We start from the raw sequence: 20173 nt of genomic DNA, 5'->3' as shown, positions 1-20173 counted from the left end.
GGAGGAACGGACGATTCGCAGCTGTTGGCTTCGGTCCTACAAGCGCTCTGGGACCGTTCGCCCTTACGCCCCAGAAATCCCGCTCGGGATGTGCACGGCCTTCCCACATGGTGGCGACTGGTCAGCACTGGCGATCTGGGAGGAACTTGGCCTGCAGATGGTCGGCGACCTCTACAAGGATGGCTCGCTGCTCACGTTTCAGGAACTGCGGGACTCTTACGATCTGCCGAGGGGTGGATATCTGCTGCACGCTTCATTAGTGGCTGGTATTCGCCGTTACTGGAAGAGTGGGCTCACTGAACCGCCGACCTCGGAGTGCTGTCAGTATGTGGTAATGGCTGCTGGCACTTACAAGGCCGTCACATGTCTTTACCGGCGGTTGTCGACTACTGCCCTGCGGCCCCTGGATGAGCTGCGGGCCAAATGGGAAGGGGACATTGGGCGGTCTATTCCTGACACGGTGTGGCCGCAGCTGCTGCGCCGGGCATGGAAGGGCACCAGGAACGCCAGGTTCCAGTTGGTCCAGTTTTTTACCCTGCACCGAGCGTACCTAACGCCGAGGAAAATCTCGCAATATTTCGAGGGTGCATCCTCGCTCTGCCCCAGGTGTGGGACTGCAGACGCGGACTTCGCCCATATGTTTTGGACTTGCACCAGGCTAGCGGGTTACTGGGAGGCGGTAATGTCCTGCCTGAACGCTGTCACGGACCGGCAGATCGCTCTTGACATGGGCACCTGTCTATTATTGTGGTTCCCTCATACCCCTCGTACTCGAATTACCAGTAAATTTTGCGACCTGGGTTTGATATTAGCCAAACGTGAAATCTCCATGCACTGGAAATCTACTCAAGGCCCCAGCTGCTTGCGCTGGAAGACCACACTAGAGCGCTGGGCGAAAGCGGAGAGCACTTTGCGGCTGCGGCAGGCTAGGAGCCTAGATAATGACAAGGCAATGGAGGCGGCTAGGGCGTGGGAGGCCCTAGTGGTAGCGCTTCAACGACCAGAGGGTGACCAGAGTGAGGATGAGGGAGGGACACCAGGATGAGAGCACTGTGCCCGAGATACCTCACACTCACCGGGGCACACACGCTACTTACACCTACTGATGGCAGAACTGGGGGTCCTGTCACCCCGTTGAAGGACATCACTTACCCTTTGCCGAGATCCCTTTCCAGGACAAATAGAGGTACCATGTAAAAGACTGGGAAGGAGGAATGTGACACACTGGCTACGGGGGGGGGGACTACGGGGTGGGATGGGTCAGTTGGGGACTGTTCTATATAAAAGGTGTCTTGTTGGAACTGTACTGCTACACTGCATAGTCGGCTGATGCCTGGATTGCTCTTATCCTGTATTGTACCTTCTAACACTTGATTGCCAATAAAAATTATTTTGACAAAAAAAAATAAAAAATGTTTGTTGCCTTTTCTTTGTTTTTTGTTATGATGATTGTATTTTATCTGTACTTTTTTATGATTTGAAAGAAAATCGAATAAAGCATTATCTGATCTGATCTACTGAAACCTATGACAGTATCACCACAGATGGAATCATTGTGAGTGAGTTTCTTAAAATTAGGCTGGGGTTCGCGGGCACTTTTGTAAAAATCGCGGCATTTTTACAAAAGTGCCGATTTCGCGGCAAATTGCGAAATCGCGAAATCCTGGAGGGTCTGAATAGAAAATCTCCTCCCCGTATACCATCATTTCACTCAACACTACCCTAACGTCTACTCAAAACTGGCTAACCGAGGACCACCTCCTGCTCAACACCTCCAAAACAGAATTCTTACTCATCTCTCCTCCGAACCACATCCCCAAGTTAGACCTTTGGTTGAATCACCTCACTGCCTTAAACTGCTCCCCCCTCATTATAGACTCAGCCAATCTCTTGGAATCACCCTGTCCATATAATCTTACAATAATTCCAGGCCAACAGCTGAGCAGATAGATGGCATAGGGAGTTAAAAAACAGGATGAGGTTTCCTTAAATAACTAAATATGGCAACATTCATTTGTAGTATAATGCCAATATTTACCTGTGTGTGTATTTCTTTGTTATTTGTGGCTGCTTAATTTTCTAAAACACTACAGGTGTCAAAGTATTAACTCATATTTATTAGTTAAATAAACGTGGAAATATACCATATTACAACTTCATCTATTCAGAGAACCCAAAATAAATACGCATAAAAACTGATAAGATGGACAAAAAATAAATATTGATAAATAAAGACGGAAATGTTAAAAAGATAAATACCATAACACCGGGAGCCCTTATTATGAATCAGAAGATAACCTTACCCTGTCTCTTGTCTTGAACATTGAAACATGTGTTCTGCACTTCTCTTCCATAAATGTTCATCTTTAGACTATTACATTTCTAGAAGTAGTATTCACTTAACCAGTTCTCCACTGCACAATCAAGGAAAGTAATTTTATAGAAGATCTTGTAATAGATCCATCAATCTTCTATCAAGAAGCCTGAAAATGCGTGTAATCGAAATATCTAATCTAAACTACATTTGAACTTATAGTAACAGTCATGAAAGTTAGCTTCCTTAGCATCAATTTCACATGCATGCAGGATTAGTGAGATTGAGACTGACCCATGCTCTAGTGAATCATGTAAAATGAGTTCAGAAATCCTCTAACCTTTCATCCAAATTATATATTTGACTGATGAAATCGTATTAAAGGCACACCAATATCACTAAGTAATGAGTGGAATAATTTAATTGAGTAAGAAAAAAGGTACACCCTATATGGAAATGTAGGTCTGGGAGGAGGTGGAAAAAGCAAAGACAACAAGAATACAAAACTCCCACTTGACCTGTATACCTTCTGTAATGGCTTTAATTGTTCAATGACTTGACCTAAAACAATATTCAAAGCATATGTCTTTTTTTTTTTTTTTTAAATGTTCTATTTATTTTAACCATAGCCGATATATCCTACCATGATTTCCAATTTACATTGTCAAATATTATATACCATACTTTTAAATATACATTACAAATTGTTATTTGTCAGAGACACATTTGTACTATAAAAAGAAAAGGATTATTTAATACATTTCACATAAACACACTTTGCAATGTACGTATCGATAGTATTTACCATTTTAACTTTGTTCTCTCCTATATCACAACCCACTCTCTCATTCACTCACTAACCAAGCACATTCTCTCATATACACCACTCATTCAAATCATATCGACATATAACATACAAGTTAGGTTACAACTGTAAAAGCTGTCCAAATTCTGCCATTGTGGTGTTGTGGACTAGGATCTCTCAAAAGACAGTCAACATATGTTTCGTGGGTAAAAAGTAATGACAATCCACCTTCTTCAGGACCACTCAGTAAAACCATGTAATAAGGTGGGCCAATAGAGGGCGATGTTATGGCCACATCCTACTCTTCATATTGTGTAACAAAGTATGTTTTATAAAGTTTCAGATCTTCCGGATTTAGTATATCAAACACTAAGTGAGGGTATCCTCTAAAATGGCCTGTTGTTTCGTGGAACTATGAACTATGAGCAGATGTATTCAATGTTCATGCATTGTATAAAGATTCCAGTTATGAGGAATGTTGAGTACTAGGGGTACACACAAGTATCATTTCCATCTATAAGGGAATGAGAAAGCAAAAACAAGTGCTGTGGTTGCGAGAATCCTACAAAGATGAAAAATGCATTTTAATTGTATTGACAATTAGGAAACACCCATCACAATCAGAAGCATTTCCTACAATAATATTAACCCTAAATGTAATATGATCTTTAACAACCTAAATCCAGATCAACACCCTCAACTTAAGGCCATCTTTCTTCTCTTTCCAGCACCATGAGCCTGGACGATGACACCAAATGGCTGGAATGGGTCACCAAGCAGTTTGAGAGCATCGCTGGCGAAGGCAAAGAAATCAGTCTGGGAGAATTCAAATCTGCACTTAAAGTGAAAGAGGCAAGATATTGTTTTTATGGAGAGTGCTAGTGACTTCCTTTAGAACGATTTCTGCATGATGGAAACTGGGGAAACTTGTGTAATGTAGTTAGCTAATCTGTTTCCATTATGCTGTATCCCTCACTTCATGGCTTGCCAGTACACAATACAGCGCATGCTGCATATTAAGGCAGCATAGCTCAGCCTGTTGATTAGTGAGAAGTATTAGCTGGGCTATGTGTTGCACTTAATCACACCTTATGGGCATCATGCCTGGATAGATTTCAGCCTGCTGCCCAAAGGTGACTTATACCACCCTGCTTCTGGAATATATACAGTGTGAGTATTCAGTGTGTCTCACCCTTGGCCTAGATATCTGAATTAATTTTTCCAGGTTGCTACTATCAGACTCGCCAACTGTCTGTGCCAGCCCTTTGTTTAACAAATTGTATGAGCTATCCCTTTGATTCAATAGCTATCTAAACTTCTTAACCTATTTGCTGGTGCACAGGTAAAGCCCATAACGGAAACTGGCTCACATGTGCCAGGTAACTGCAGATACCAAAGACTGACTTGTTATCCAGGTGGCTGAGGATGTCACAAATTGATATGTATATTCTACATAACACCCATCATACCCCATGCTCGATGCACAGCAGCTAGGTGTGACTGTCGTTCTCATACCATTTATTGTTAAAATGAAGGTCCCACACAAGAAGAACCATACTTGGAATTCACATTATATATGTAATGCCAAACATTAACACATCCCAAGAAGTAAGCCGTACGTATTTGGGTTTACACATGCTCAGTGTATTTATATACCTACAAAATCAACATATTTAGTTTTTTTTTTAGCCTTTTGTGGCTTTTCGTGGCCTTTTGCCTTTTTTCAGCCATTTTGTGTCTGGGACCTATTGATTGTCATTCATTTGCTGTGCCTCACACCTCGCACCCTAACTCGTGTTAACTCTTTCTCCTCTGCATACTCCTTTTGTTGTTTGTAATGGTAAGGTATGCACACTATCTGCCATTTACACAGTTTTGTGATGCTATGGAAGTTCCCAGAATAAGATTTGCCTGAGAGGTGGTGATTTCTCTATGCTGGAAGTCCTGTGGGAGTGCAGGGTCACAAGACTGTCCCAAGATCGATGGCTGTGCGATTGCTAATGCAAGGGCCACATCGTAACCCACATCTGCAACTTGCAGTACACATGTTACCGTGAAGCTCAATCAACATGGCTAAAATAACTGCCTAAATGTGTCCTTTTAGAAGTTAAAACCTTAACGTTGGTCAATCTACTCTATCAAATGCATAGGAAAGATCAATTATAGCCACATACAGGTTAATTTTCTTATAAAGATTGCATTTTTCTCTCACCATATTAGGTGATATAATGCTATTGATCCCCAGTTTTAAAAATAGTAATTGTTCAAAAGGAATAACATTGTTTTTTCCACGCAGTTAAAGAGGGTATCTAACAGAATTTCTGCATGTACTTTCCCTACATACTCAAGCAAGACTATTGGATGATAATTCTGACGAGTGTCTCTATTGTCCTTGTTGTAAATAGGGAGAATTAGAGAACCTCTCCAAGAAAATGGAATGGTTAGAATTCATCACAAGACTTATATGAGGGAAATAATAGCCTTGTCTATTCAGGACTTAAAATATTGTAATAGTACGTCATCAGGACATTCTGGCATGGATAGTTTATTGGACTTGAGATGCTTAACCCCTTGCATGCGTGAGCGTTCCACGGTTCATGACGAGTTCAGCTCGTCATGAGCACACGAGCACTGTGTCTCATGACGAGCTGAGCTCGTCATGAGCGTTCAAAGGGTTATTAATAATGTTTTCCTCAGTAAACCATAATTCTGTTACTGCAGATTTGGTCCACAAAAGAAGAATGGAATCTGTAAAATATAACTTATGTAAATCGTGGAAGTGTTTGCACAAAACCTTTTCTCCCACAGATAGTGCCATATTTAAAGTAACTGCAACAGTCATGGTGATTACATGAAACCAAAACTGCGGCATATTGCCCTTGGTAGAGTATTATGTATACGCTGCAAAGACTGACGTATAATAATCTAGCTTGCCCATTCCCGAGACTGAAAGGAACATGTAATAGCATTTTGTGGGTTGAAATAAGTTGTGTAACATATGGGGCTTGAATCATGTTGGAGAATTTTCCAATAATCCTTTGATTTCAAGGGCGATTTCAAGGGCGGACATATTTACTTACCTCTGCAAAGACAGTTAATTAATGAGTCAGATTTGTACATATATAATTGTCACATTTTAATATACAATAGTTATGATGAAAGTATTCTCCGTTCTAACTTCACTGTAGAAGAAATGTTTAGAGTCAAGCTAACCTCAATGGAATTGTGGCATTAAAATCGCCCACCAATAGAACAGGCAATTTGGGGTGAATATTTATTATATTTAAAATTGCAGCCATGGTATAACTAAAAATGGAATCATAACAATTACCTGGGAGAAAGTATACATTAAACAACAGCTGAGCATTAGATGAACTAAGTATTCAAATTACTAGCAATATGGATACAATTCCAGTTAATACATTTGCCTAGTAAAATCGCAAGATCCGCTTTTGTGTGAGCCAACCAAGACATAGTGGTGGGCTTGTAATGAGCTATAATCAGTAAAATCGCAAATTGTAAGGCGCTAAATGAAATGTACAACAGTGTTATTACACTGTTTTGCGATTCTCAAGGGGTTGCAAATTGTGAGGCTCATTAATATTAATGAGCCTCTCGCAATTTGCGAGCTCATTGGGAATGCCAGTCCTCCAAGGGATGGTGGCCTGCTGGGCTCAGCAGACCACAATGTCTGGGACTGCTTTTTAATAAAGCAGCTTTTTCAAAAAAATGCAGCCCATTTTCCGTAAAGGAAAACGGGATCCATTTAAAAAATAAATTAAACTTTTTCGTTTAATTTTTTAAGGGCAGGCAGTGGTCCCCGGGACCACTGCCTACCCTTAAAAAATATTTTTAGACACAGTCACAAAGTGGAAAGGGTCCCCTGAGGACCCCTTCCAAATTGCGACTGCATTACCACCCTCTTGAAGAGGGTGGTAATTTGCGACTGTTTTGCAACCGCAATTGCAGTCACAAAACATTCACACATAGCATTGAAGATGCAATTAGGAAGGGAACACCCCTTCCTAATTGCGACTCACAATATCTAGTCACAATTAATTTGCGACTCGCTATTTAGGAATTGTACATGGCCAACAGTGATTTTGCACACGCAAACAGGTTCACAAACCCGTTTGCGCATTGGCCCCCTGTTTTATGTTTGTGAAGGCCTTCAATGCTCTATGAAATAAGTTTGATTCTGCGTCAGGTGTGTGATTCGAACTTGTTGTTAGGCTGCTTTTACTTATCTGCAATCAGACTGTAGTTTTTAAATGGAATATATTTACCTTGTCCCTTGAGTGGCGACTACTGCCAAAAGGTTGCTTTTGAAGAAATAGACTTAGAAAGATCTGTGCTGTACTTACAGATTGGAACCTATGAAATCACGATGGAATAAGTTGTATGTCAATGCCATAATATTGAAAGTCATCACTGTATGTCCGGGATCATGGCACAGACTGCAGCCGATTGAAAGCTGGTTCTAGCAAAATGTATTGTCACAGTAGAATGGTCATGTGACTGAAATTCAGCATAAGCAATATCGGTGGACTGAATGACATTTAATTTTGGAAAATATAAAGTCGACTCTACATCAGGAATAATGTTTTCAAATATTAGGTCGGTTGTGTGAGCCAGAAGTGAAATTCTGACCTCAGATAAATCTAAACCTGTGTTTAGCTGAGAGGTGAAGGAATCGAAGCCCATCTGCCCTAAAAGCTCACATGGCTGATTTAAAGAGCTAGTTCTAGGAAATAAGGTTTTGCTGCGAGATTCAATTCTATAGTTGTGACGACAGAATTTATGGATGAGATCTGTTCTTGGCTGGAAGAGGGCAATCTGTTTTTATATTTACATGTACTCTTTTTCTTAATAATTTCTTTTTATGCCACGTTGGGGGTTTAAGAGTAGCCTGGTTCTGAGACAAAGATTCTTTTTTTTGCCAAAAGTTTTCTCCAGTCAAGTTTAGTCTCTGATGAGTTAGAGCAGTGGTTCCCAAACTGGGGTCCCTGGACCCCTAGGGGTCCGTGACACATTCCCAGGGGTCCCCAGGCAGCCGTTTTAAAAGCACTGCAAAGTTCCTTGTATAATCAGCAGTTTTCAAAGCAACAATAAAAGCGTTAAGATAACTCTGATGATTAATGTACAAGCTGGAGAGAGAGATGGGAGTTTTGTCTATTGGCAGCTTCGACTCCTCTAAGGAAGCGCAGAGGTTTAATATGCCTTCTGCAAAGAACATGTACCGTGCATTTAAAAAACCAATATTTTATGTGCGTAGCTCAGTGGGTTACGGCTTTTGTCACAGAGCTTCTGATGTTACTGTGCAGTTCATAAGTTACAATCGTAAACTAGCACAGTGAGGTTTGAACTGCTATCAAAGAGCTGCATTCAAACTGCATGGTACAAGGTAGGGAGTAAGTTATGTTTTCTCTCAGTCTTTCATTACCCAGATGCTGCTAATAAAGGTTTATTTGGGTAGAAAGAAATGTGTATTATTAACGTCAGTGCTAACCACTGTTTTGTTCTGAATCCTGAGTGTGTGCTTCTCCAGACCAAGCACTATTAAAAAAATGCTTACAGGTTTAGATGACATAAATCCCACACCTTGAAGTCACCTTTGCCTTATGTAACAATTTCTATACACTGATTTGCACATGTATGATTCATTGACTCTGCCCTACATTGGTATGAGAGATGCTATGAAACAAATGCAATACATGTGACAGAGGAGCTATGGAGAGATAAGAGGCACTGTTGGAGGGTGATAGTGAGGGAATCATTGAGGAGCCCCAACAAAAGATTGTTGTTCCTGGTACACAGAAAGTTCATCATTTACTGTGCTTTAAAAGCTAATACAATTCAATATATAATGACAAATGTATGAGAAATGCACCATTTGTTCCAAATTTTATTGGGGGGGCAGCTCCCCAAAGCTCCTTTTGTAGTGGTCAGGCTTGTAATGGAGTTAACAGTCTAGTAGCTGGGGGGGCGGAGCTAGGTGGGCTGAGGGGAAGAGGAGGGGTCAGGACAGGATGAGGGTCAGTTAGAGTAGGGACAGGGTTGATGAAGGGTGTATAGAATAAAGCTCCCTGAATAGTAACCAGCTGTGTCTGTGGTTCTTTGTAGCGCGATGCTACAACTGGCGACGAGGGTGGGATAGGCATGATTATAGCCTGCAGAACCCAATAGGAGTGCCCTGTCCCCTGCAGCATCAAGTAAAGAATCTGCTGCCTGGTAGTGCTGCCACCTGAAGAAAGAGGTCAGCAGCCGGTGACCCTGCTCCCCCCCAGCGACTGTGGGAGCCCAGAGAAAGCCACTGAATCGAGCGCTGAAACGCTCAGGAAAAGGAAGCTGTTTCGCGCTGAAAGAGCGAGTCACGCCGGATGCGTGCAACTTGGCACCCTAAAAGAACAGGAGTCGGGAGCCCACTCCGACCCTGTCCAGCACCCCAGATCGAGACCAGGGTCCCCTGACGTCGAGGACGCTATCCCCGAGAGCCCGGTGACAAGCGCTGCTGAGCGCGCTGAAAACGGAGCCCGGGTGCCGTCGGAGGTCGGAAAACCTCACGCCCGATGCGTGCGGTTTGGCACGCCAGCGGAGAAGAAGAGCGGGAACGTGGAAAGTAAGGCGGGAGCCCACCCCAACCTCACCTGGTAGCTGCGGTGGCCGAAGAAAAGTGAGCCCTGATGTGTGCTGCCCCCGAGGTTGCCGGCCGGTGAGTCCAGAGTGAGCCAGAGTTGGGTGAAGCAGGAGAGAAAGCCTCGTGTGACTGCAGTGACGGCAGCCATCTTAAAGTCAGGCGCTCTTCAGGACAGACCCCTTGATCTTCATAGAGCGGCCATTTTGAAGTCAGGCATGAGGAAATAAACAAGCATTGGAAAGAGGAAATAAACAGGCATTGGCGAGCAGAATTAAACAAGCATTAACAAAAGCAAATAAACAAGCATTGGCGAGTAGAAATAAACAAACATTGACAAAAGCAAATAAACAAGCAGTGGCGAGTAGAAATAAACAAGCATTGTCAAGAACAAATAAACACGCATTGGTGTGGATAAACAAAGGACAGTAACACAATGGTAACCCCCAATGCCTCACCACAAAGGAAGCCCCTTGTCGTGGGAGGATCTCACCTGCGAGCTCCGGAACCTTTGACTGTGACCACGGGAGGGAGTATGGGCCCCAAGTGGCAAGAATGGTTAGAAGACTTCGAAGATTATATTGAGGGGTCCAAAGTGACAGAAGACAAGGAGAAGTTAATCGCCCTCCGCAACCTAGCAGTCCGAGAAATAAGCAAAATTGTCAAGGACCTTCCGCCTGCAGATGCGGGAACATACGACAAAGTACGTGAGGCGTTAAACAAGAAATTCCTCCACAAAAGGAACGTGGACTATGAGCGCCATGCGTTTCACCAGGCGCGTCAAGAGAAAGAAGAACCAATGAGTGCATTCATTACCCGGTTATGACGGCTGTCGAGACACTGCGAATTTGAAACTTTCTCGCCTGACGCTGCCATCAAATCGCAAATCATAACTGGTTGTCACTCTGAAACGCTTAGAAGACGACTGCTGAAGAAGCCCCATGGACTGGAAGAAATATAGGAAATGACTCGTGTCTACGACCAAGCGGAAGAACCCGCTGCCACCATTGAAACAGGTCACAGTGTAAGTCACGAACAAGCACACCGTGTTCAGGAACGGCACAGCAGCAGACGCCAATACTCGCACGAAAAACAGTGGACGCCAAGGCCGTCCTCTCACCAACGATGCTCGGAACATAAGAGGAGAGATCCAGGGAGACGAGACAGAAGGCCAGAAAGAAACAGACAATGTTCTCGTTGTGGATATGACTATCCTCACATAGATGCTTGTCCAGCAATGGGCCAACGCTGCAGGAAATGTGGGCGCTTGAATCACTTCGAAGCAATGTGCGGAGATTATCACAAAGAAAGGCGTAGTGAGACATCAAGACCATCTCGCTCTGACACCAAGAAGCATCACGTACGTGCTGTTCAAGAAGAGCCCATGCGGTCTCCGACCTCATCGCATTCCAGCCGAGAATCACGCAGGTCGCGGTGGGAACGCAGATCGCCGTCGTGTGACTCGAGATCGTCTTCATCAAGGGACTCTGCCTACACAGTAGCATATCTAAACATGATTGAGGACCCTGATCAACTCAAAAGGTACCCACGCCTAGACATTAATGTGGGAAACCATGTCACCAAATTCGTAATGGACAGCGGGGCCTCGCTGAACTACATCCCAGTCACAGAACACGATAAAATGGTCCCGAAGCCCCCATTGACTTTTGCACCTGTCCGTGTTTTCACGTGGATGTCCAAAAAACCACTCCAGTGTCTGGGCAAATTCCACACGACCCTCACTTATGACAACGTCACCATACCTGCGGTCATTCATGTCATCAAGGGACCGGAAGCTGACTGCCTGCTCAGCCTCCCCACCGCAGAACGTCTCCGCCTGGTGAATGTGTTATTCAAAGTCTCTGACAACCAAGACTGTGTCAGCAAATTTCCCAAATTGTTTCAGGGCCTAGGCAAGCTAAAAGGGTGTCGAATCCATCTGCACATTAATGAACAGGTCAGACCCGATGCGCAGCACCCACGACGGGTTCCGTTCCATCTTCAAAGTGCTGTTGAGGATGAGCTTCAAGAGCTCCTTGCAGCGGACATCATTGAGCGCACAGATGGCCCGACCCCGTGGGTGTCGCCAGTGGTCATTGTGCCGAAGAAAGGGACTCCCAACAAAGTGAGACTGTGCGTTGACATGCGCCTACCCAACACTGCGATTGAAAGGGAGCGGCACCCTGGTCCTCACCTGAGTGACATGATCGCTGCACTGAATGGTGCCAAAGTATTTTCAAAATTGGACTTAAATAAGGGTTATCACCAGCTGGAACTGGACACCAAATCTCGTTACATCACCACGTTTGCAACGCACCTAGGTCTATTCAGGTACAAACGGTTGAGCTTTGGTGTCTCGTCGGCCGCTGAGATCTTCCAGGAAGCGATCCGGCAGATAATCCAGCACATCCCCAACACTCTGAACTATAGCGACGACATCTTAGTCTATGGGTCAGATGTTCGTGAACACGACATTGCTCTTGATCGCGTCTGTCACGCACTGTTAGATGCCAACCTGACATTGAACAAAGAGAAATGTGAGTTTCATCAGGCCACCCTAAAATTCTTTGGTCACATTTTCTCTGTTGAGGGTATGAAGCCGGATCCGGACAAGATTGCAACTCTGAACAATACCAAGAGTCCACAAGACGTCAACGACCTGAGATCCTTCTTGGGGATGGCCAGTTATTGTGCTCGCTACATTCGTGACTATGCGACCGTCAGCCACCCCCTTCGGATCCTCACCAAACTCGGCCAGCCGTTCGACTGGACCCCTCAGTGCGAACGAGCGTTCAAAGACATCAAGCGCGCCGTTGAATCAGCTGATAGCCTTTCGTATTTCAACCCTCACAGGAAAACTGAGATCACAGTGGACGCAAGCCCTGTTGGCCTGGGAGCGATCTTGGCACAATACGATAATGACTCTGACCAGAGACGAATTGTTGCTTATGCCAGCCGCAGCCTGTCTGATCCTGAGAAGAAGTACTCTCAACCTGAAAAGGAAAGTCTTGCTGTGGTCTGGGCGTGTGAACACTTTCATGTCTTTGTCTATGGCAAGCACTTTACCCTGATCACGGATCATCAGGCGCTGGTCACCATCTATGGCAACCCAAGATCCAAAATGCCCCCGAGGATTGAGAGGTGTGGTCTCAGGCTCCAGGAATACACTTTCACCATAATTCACAAACCGGGGAAGGCGGAGAACCCGGCTGACTACATGTCCCGCCACCCTCAACCGTCATCTGGGTCCAAACCATCGATTGCTGAGGAATATATCCACTTCGTGGCTGACCAGGCATTGCCACCTGCCATTCCCATGAACGACATACGGGAAGTCACTGCGCAAGATACTGTTCTACAAATGGTACGCCGCCGGATCCAATCCAATCGGTGGAAACACAATCCCCAGGATGAAGACACCGACCCCACAGTCCAGAAAGAGATGCAGGCATTTCGGCATGTATGTGACGAACTGTCAGTTACCGATGACGGAGTCATCCTGAGAGGTCAACGGCTCGTGATCCCTAACCAACTCCGGCAGGGAGTCGTCAACTTAGCCCATGAGGGCCATAGAGGAGTAGTGTCCACGAAACGAGCCTTAAGGGAACGCGTTTGGTTTCCTTTCCTTGACCAGATGGTGGAGTCGACTCTAAAGGATTGTCATCTTTGCCAACTGACTAACAAGAGCAATCCACCAGCACCACTACAGATGACCGACCTGCCTAGCGGAGTTTGGCAAGAAATTGCCATGGACTTCTACGGACCATTGCCGTCTGGAAAATATGTAGTTGCCATAATCGACGAATATTCTAGATTTCCCATTGCGCAAATAGTGTCGTCTACAAGTGCTTCCTGCACTCTCAAAGTACTGGATGAAGTATTTGCAACGTGGGGTGTCCCTAAAGTGGTTAAGACAGACAATGGTCCCCCGTTCAATGGGCATGAATTCAGTGCTTTTGCGAAGCACATGGACTTCAGGCACAGGAAGGTCACCCCACTCTGGCCACAAGCAAATGGCACCGTCGAAAGGTTTATGGCGACAATTAAAAAGACATTTCAGCATGCCACAGCGGAGAAGAAGGAATTGCAGGTTGCTTTGAATGAGGTCCTCAGAGCGTTCCGATCGACCCCACACTCTACTACAGGACAATGCCCTGCAACCCTCATGCTAGGGCGACCAATGAGAAATCGCATCCCAACATGGAAGGAGCTTTGCAAGCTGAGTCACCAAGTCACGACCATCATGAAATGGCTGCAACTGACAAACTCAATAAGGACAGAATGAAGTCATACGCCGATGCCAAAAGGAGGGCAAGGTCTCCATCCGTCCATGAAGGGGACTACGTCCTCGTCAAGCAAGAACAGCAGAAAAAGACTGATTGTCGATTTCGTGATGAGCCACTACTGGTCACCCGACAAAAGGGCACCATGCTGACTGCCGAATCTGACCGGCGCCGAATCACCAGGAATGTCTCTCATTTGAAGAGGTGTTCTAGAGACACGGATGAGCCACTGACGAGCTCCATTGGTCCACCTGCACCTGAGAGACCTGATTCTTGTGATCCAGACAGCAGTGACCATCAGATTGGATGTCCGCCGACAGCGTCCACAGCAGCCATGTCTCTGCGACCACGTCGTGATATCCAGCCACCAAAAAGACTCATTGGAGAGATGGACTGACAACACGTTCATTTGTTTATTAAGAAAGGGGGAGATGTAATGGAGTTAACAGTCTAGTAGCTGGGGGGGCGGAGCTAGGTGGGCTGAGGGGAAGAGGAGGGGTCAGGACAGGATGAGGGTCAGTTAGAGTAGGGACAGGGTTGATGAAGGGTGTATAGAATAAAGCTCCCTGAATAGTAACCAGCTGTGTCTGTGGTTCCTTGTAGCGCCATGCTACAAGGCTCACTCGCTACACTTGGTGCGCACAGTGGAGAGACTGTTCGGACAACATTTGTCAGGGCTGCCTTGGGTTTCCAGTACGGCCCTGGCAGAAGCAGGAGCCTCATACCGCAAAATAAAAGCAAACATTGAAAAAGTTAGTCGCAGAGTCAACCTTCCCGTTACAATTTTTAGATTTTTCCAAATGTATTCAAAATAAAATAATCAAATCTTTAGCTATTAGAGTATTTGTTTGGTAAGCACTTGTTTGTGTATTTTTCATGGACTTCTGTTTTAATGTTTGAAATTTTAAATAGTACAAATTGCTTGGGGGTCCCCGGCTTCCAGTAGTGACTTACTGGGGGTCCTCAGGAGTCAAAAGTTTGGGAACCACTGAGTTAGAGGGTTGCGTGGAGGAGCTTAGTATGGTCCTATCCCCTGGGTTCTATGTGGAAATATTTATAGGGTTATCACATAAACTTAATGATATTACAAATGTTTTATTATTTCAAGGATTAGTATCGATTTGTGTAGATCTAGTCATTTGTGCCATTTTTTGGTAATTTAAGGCTCGTATACTTGATGTTAACATCTCAGAACATTAGAAATTGGAGAAAAATAATATTCTCAGTCATTTCTGGTAGCAGATAGTTCAGTGATGACAAGTTGATACCAGAATTATCTTCTGATGTTAATTGTTCCGATTCTTTTCACCTGACGAGACAATCTTCAATATCTTTATCACCATTCTCAATTCACAGAGGCTAGCCCTGGAAAGACCACGGCTCTGTCTTGACCATAGTAAGGTTCAGAGATAGGATCAAACATACAGAGGCGGGTCAAAGATACTGGAAAGAATACAAGCCCCTTCCCATATTTTCTTAAACAACAAGAAAAATGAATGAAAGCCGGGAGTAGGAATTTGACACCACAACTAGCATTGAGAAATAATTTACCACATACACAGAGGCACTACCTCACAACCATTCATTCAGCCCCACTAGGTTGTTGAAGGGCATAGCTGACCTCTATCCCAGACCAGTATTACTACGCCTCTCTCTGCTTTGTGTCCGAGAGGGAAAGCAGGAAGGCCATCCTATAAGCGGCAAAGCTCATTAAACTGGAATGGAGGACAGTAAGAAGTCTCACACAAACACCTTAGTACAAATGAGATAGGACAAAACAAAATGATCAGCCTCCCTGCTGGTCACGGCACACAGAACAGCATTCCTGGGTTGAGGGCCCTGTAATGCTACTCACTGATTTTATATTTTTATATACCGCATACTCGACTTGAAGGTATTGAAGCACTTGACATGAGCACCAGTTACATTACAGAAGGTCACATTCACTTTTAGTCAGAAAGGGGCTTAATTATGAGCCCCTTGCATTACCGATGCGTTACTGTTTGTGATGCACAGAAGCCACAAACATGCGCCACACTGCGACATATTTGGCAGCAGGCGTAAGAGGGACACAGGCCCATTCACATGGGGGGCTTGCCCCATGTGAAAGTACACATTGCTGGAGTTGCATCTGTTTTCAGACACACTCCAGCAAAGTGTCATTTTTGCGCCTACAGATACATACGTATCTGTCAATCCTTGTGACATGGAGTGCCGTACAGTAAATCCATGTTGTCACCAGGAGGGCACACTGAAAAGTGTTCCATTGCTGTTTTACCACAGTATGCAACACTTTCCCTAAATGAGGCCCAAAGAGATTAAGTAATTTGCCCAGAAGCACAGGTTAAGCCAATGCCGAAATCCAACGCAGAGATTCAACCCTGGTTCCACAGCTCCAAAGTCGACAGCTTTAGCTGTAATTGCACACTTTCTTCCTTATTCACTGATTAACCTAGGAGAACCATGAAGTGCTAAATAACAGACTGAGTCAGCTTTATTAAACAAAAGCATGCAAAGCAGGTTTACACCATCTAGGACTAGAGCACTAGTTGACTATTCGTGATATCACTTACTGCAGCATCACACGTGGATACTGGCCTCTGTTTTCTCTACAAGGCCCCTAACAGCTATAAAGTCACATTTATCTTGCTGAAAGCATTTACACAGACCCTTCTGATTTCAACATGCTTACTGCCTTCTCCCGGTGCTCATTCGAAACTCATCACAGTTAGTTCTATCTCTTCCCATGCGTGTGACTCACATATTTGTTCTATCTTCTTCGTGTATCTTTGATGCTCTGGTCTTCTTGGTGCTTGTTGCATTCTTCTAACTTCGCCACTCGCGCTGTGTTAATTCCTTGTGGTTTTACATCTCAACTTTTACTCATTTGCTTTGTCTCCTACTTGTGTTCTAGTCATTCTTTGCCGAGCGTTTTTTTGCCCTCTTTGACTCCGATGGCAGTGGCGCCATCAGCCTGGATGAGCTGCTAAAAGCTTTGAACCTGCTTATACATGGAAATGAAACTGACAAACTTCACTTCCTCTTCCAAGTCTATGATGTGGATGGTAAGGGACTGAAGTCCTAATTTTTGTGTCTATTTAATAATGTTCTCAAAAGTTCCGCTGTCTGTGTTCTTCTAAAGAAATATTTACTAAATGCACCTATCCTTTCCGTCTATTCCTCTGTTGCAGTATTCCCGTCCTATTTCAAGCTTTCTAAAAAGTTGTATGTTCTCATCATATCCTCAGGCAGCCTAACCAGCCAGGTCTCACCCTTGCTATAAGTAAACAGAACAGCTCTGTTTGTCACATGAAATGATACAGTGATAATGGCTCTTGTACGCTCCATACTTACGCATTGTATTGCTACGCTTATAGGGGCAATTCCTGATAAATGATTCAATTAATTCTTCTCTGATCTTGAAGAAGTTAGCAGAATTTATGACTATCTTTCAAAAGCCCCGTCCCCCAGGGTGCACTCTTAGGATCACATTTCAAGACATAAGTGTGTCCCTTAATAAAATCTAGGTTTTCCATTTGTGTAACCGGCCGCTGGAGCTCTGTTTGAAGTTTCCTAATGTCTCAGTGCAGTGGAGGAATAGTTGAAATGAAATGGTTCTGAAATTTAAGTTATGCTTCTGTATCCTACCATCTCCTCCACCCTATCACCACAGATCTTCGTCGCCAACATTCCATCCATGTTAAAGTCAAGTAAGGAAGGCCATCTTCAACTCAGTGAAAGTCAATCTGTCATGGTCAACCATGATTTAAACATAAAGTCCCAGATAAGTGGAGTTACTGAAACCAGTTATTTTCTTCTTCGCCAACTGAAGTGGATTCTAACCTAATTTCCACTATATCTTAGTCACTTTCCACACACACAAAATTTTGTATCGCGTTGGCCCCCAAACCTTGCAAGGACTCTGCACCTTTTATGCTCCTCCGCGCCCTCCGCTCGGCAGATCTTTTCCTTGCCCGTACCATCAAGATCCGGAGGAGCAGAGCCGGAGGACGCTCATTTATGTATCTGGCCCCGAAACTCTGGAACTCGATCCCCTTAAGAGCACGGGCCACCACCAACCACATGCTCTTTCGAAAACAAATCAAAACTTGGTTATTCTCCTCCATCTAAGACATTCTCACTGGCTCTGTTGTTTTGCCATCTGGCACGTCTGCAAGCGCTGGGACGCCCCGGTGCTGGGGTAGCTATGCGCTATACAAACTAGTGTAACATAACATAACATTTCCTAGTCACCTCTGAGTTGAATAATGACCACACCTTATCCACTGGCTTAGGGACCCATAGATCATGTCAAGCATTCCTATCAAATCCTATTTATTATAGTGCTTTTTCAACATATCTCAACCAAAGAGGCATATATACGCACAGGCAGCAACATAACCTAGAATGGGAGGGATCATGATGTTGTGCAATTGTAGTCGCCAATGGTTCCTGCTGTAAACACACCAATTGTATGACTTTCCGATTGATTATCTCAAATTTTTGGGAGACACTGTAAAAAAAAATGTTCATGTTTTTTCATTGCCCTTTCTTGTTGTCGGGATGAGAATAGTTGGGGTATCAATGCCGTTTCCAAACTAAGTGTAACATTAACTAGATACATATGAACATTTCTCAGGTTTACATATGGATGGTTACATTTTGAATAATGCAATGCCTTTGACACTAAAACAGATACCAGAAGTTGAGGTAAAGTGTTTACTTTTTGCCAAATGGAAAATCAAACCGTGAACAGTCTAAGCACAACATCTTTATCCTTAGACCTATCATTTCGGATCTGTGAAACCAAAGTGGAATGCCAAATAGAACTCAAATCTACAAAAGATCTGCAGAAAAAACGGGACACCAGTGGCAGAGTCAGCACAAGTCGCGCCTGACCAGCACGCTGGATACACTCTGGCAGTCCAGCTGATGTCCGAATGACTGGACATTGAGGTACAATGGAGGAATCAGGTTAAGACACCATGATCCTATAATAATCGAAGACCCCAATAGGTCCAAAGTCCCAGAGATAGACTGATCTCTTTTCACATCATTTTGTCCCCCCCTTTTTTCACCTAAATTTCACATTCTAGGTCCTGAAGAAAGCCCATTTGACCCACTCGGGCAAACACAAGGGCTGAAACATGTCGACCTTTTTATGGACATTTTAAAGTACGGGCTATTCATAAAAAATCGCCCTACGCACGGAACTGATTTTAAAACCAACTTAGAATCCAGAACTATTAAAACTTCTCTGGACATATACGTTTTTTATATAAAAATCTCTGATCACTACTGTTCTAACCAGGGGATACCTCCAGGTAGAAGAAGCATAACCACTGACCCTATGATGATGCTATCACGTCCCTAAGGGGTAAAGCGGAGAATCAAGATATACCGCTACCACAGACCTCCGTACTAGAATGAACGTTTTTTATCAGTACAGAGCACGAAATTTGCTAAAACCCCGATTACGCAGGACAAGTGATCCACTCCTCATTTGATAATTAGGGATGTTACTTCACCAGGCACCCATGAGCCTCTCTTTGAGGCATGGGATGGCCATCTCATTGATGGCATTGCAATCCACATAATCTCCTAGTATGAACATTCCACTTCTTCGATAGGTGAGAGGTTCCCAGTTCCCTAGAACACAGTCTGATGTTGGTGTGTACGGCAGCCTTTCTGCATGTCACCCCCACCCCCAATTCCCCGGATGTCCTGAAGATCAATGAGGGCCCAGTGAACTGTGCAATTCTTGTTGCTCTGGCCTGGCTGTGTTGGTTTGATACTCAGTCAGACATATATCCCTTTCTGCAAAGAGGCCAGCTCTGCCTCTACAGAGTGAACCTCATGTCCATGGAAAGAAAGTTCTACAGGTGCCCTTAGATTCAGTGTGTGGTTCCTGAGGAGTTGGAATATCCTCAAAGAACCTCGAGGTCCTGCCGACTGGCGCTAAGTCTTCCACGAAAACCCAGAATAAAAGCAAATGGCTTCAGTTTGGGGTATTAGAAAGCAATATCAATCCTTCTACCTGCTGTTGAGATGATGTGATCTTTCTGATTGTTACGTCGAACTACAGATTCCTCACTTTAGAATATTCCCTAGGAGTCAGACTGGATCTGGAAGCTTTC

General features: G+C 44.3%; 1 protein-coding gene across 1 annotated transcript in view; it reads left to right on the top strand.

Annotated features, from left to right (window-relative positions):
• The first annotated feature begins 3851 nt into the window (after nt 1-3851).
• The window catches only part of NOX5 (NADPH oxidase 5), a 261295-nt gene continuing 244973 nt past the window's right edge, over nt 3852-20173 (top strand). Inside the window, exons 1-2 of the mRNA XM_078684069.1 lie at nt 3852-3971; nt 16951-17101. Coding sequence (XP_078540195.1) covers nt 3852-3971; nt 16951-17101 — 271 coding nt within the window. The remainder of the gene's footprint in view (nt 3972-16950; nt 17102-20173) is intronic.

The sequence above is a fragment of the Lissotriton helveticus genome, chromosome 3_1, assembly GCF_964261635.1.
Source record: "Lissotriton helveticus chromosome 3_1, aLisHel1.1, whole genome shotgun sequence".
In the NCBI taxonomy this organism is placed as follows: Eukaryota; Metazoa; Chordata; class Amphibia; order Caudata; family Salamandridae; genus Lissotriton; species Lissotriton helveticus.
This window is presented reverse-complemented; position numbering and strand designations above follow the sequence as displayed.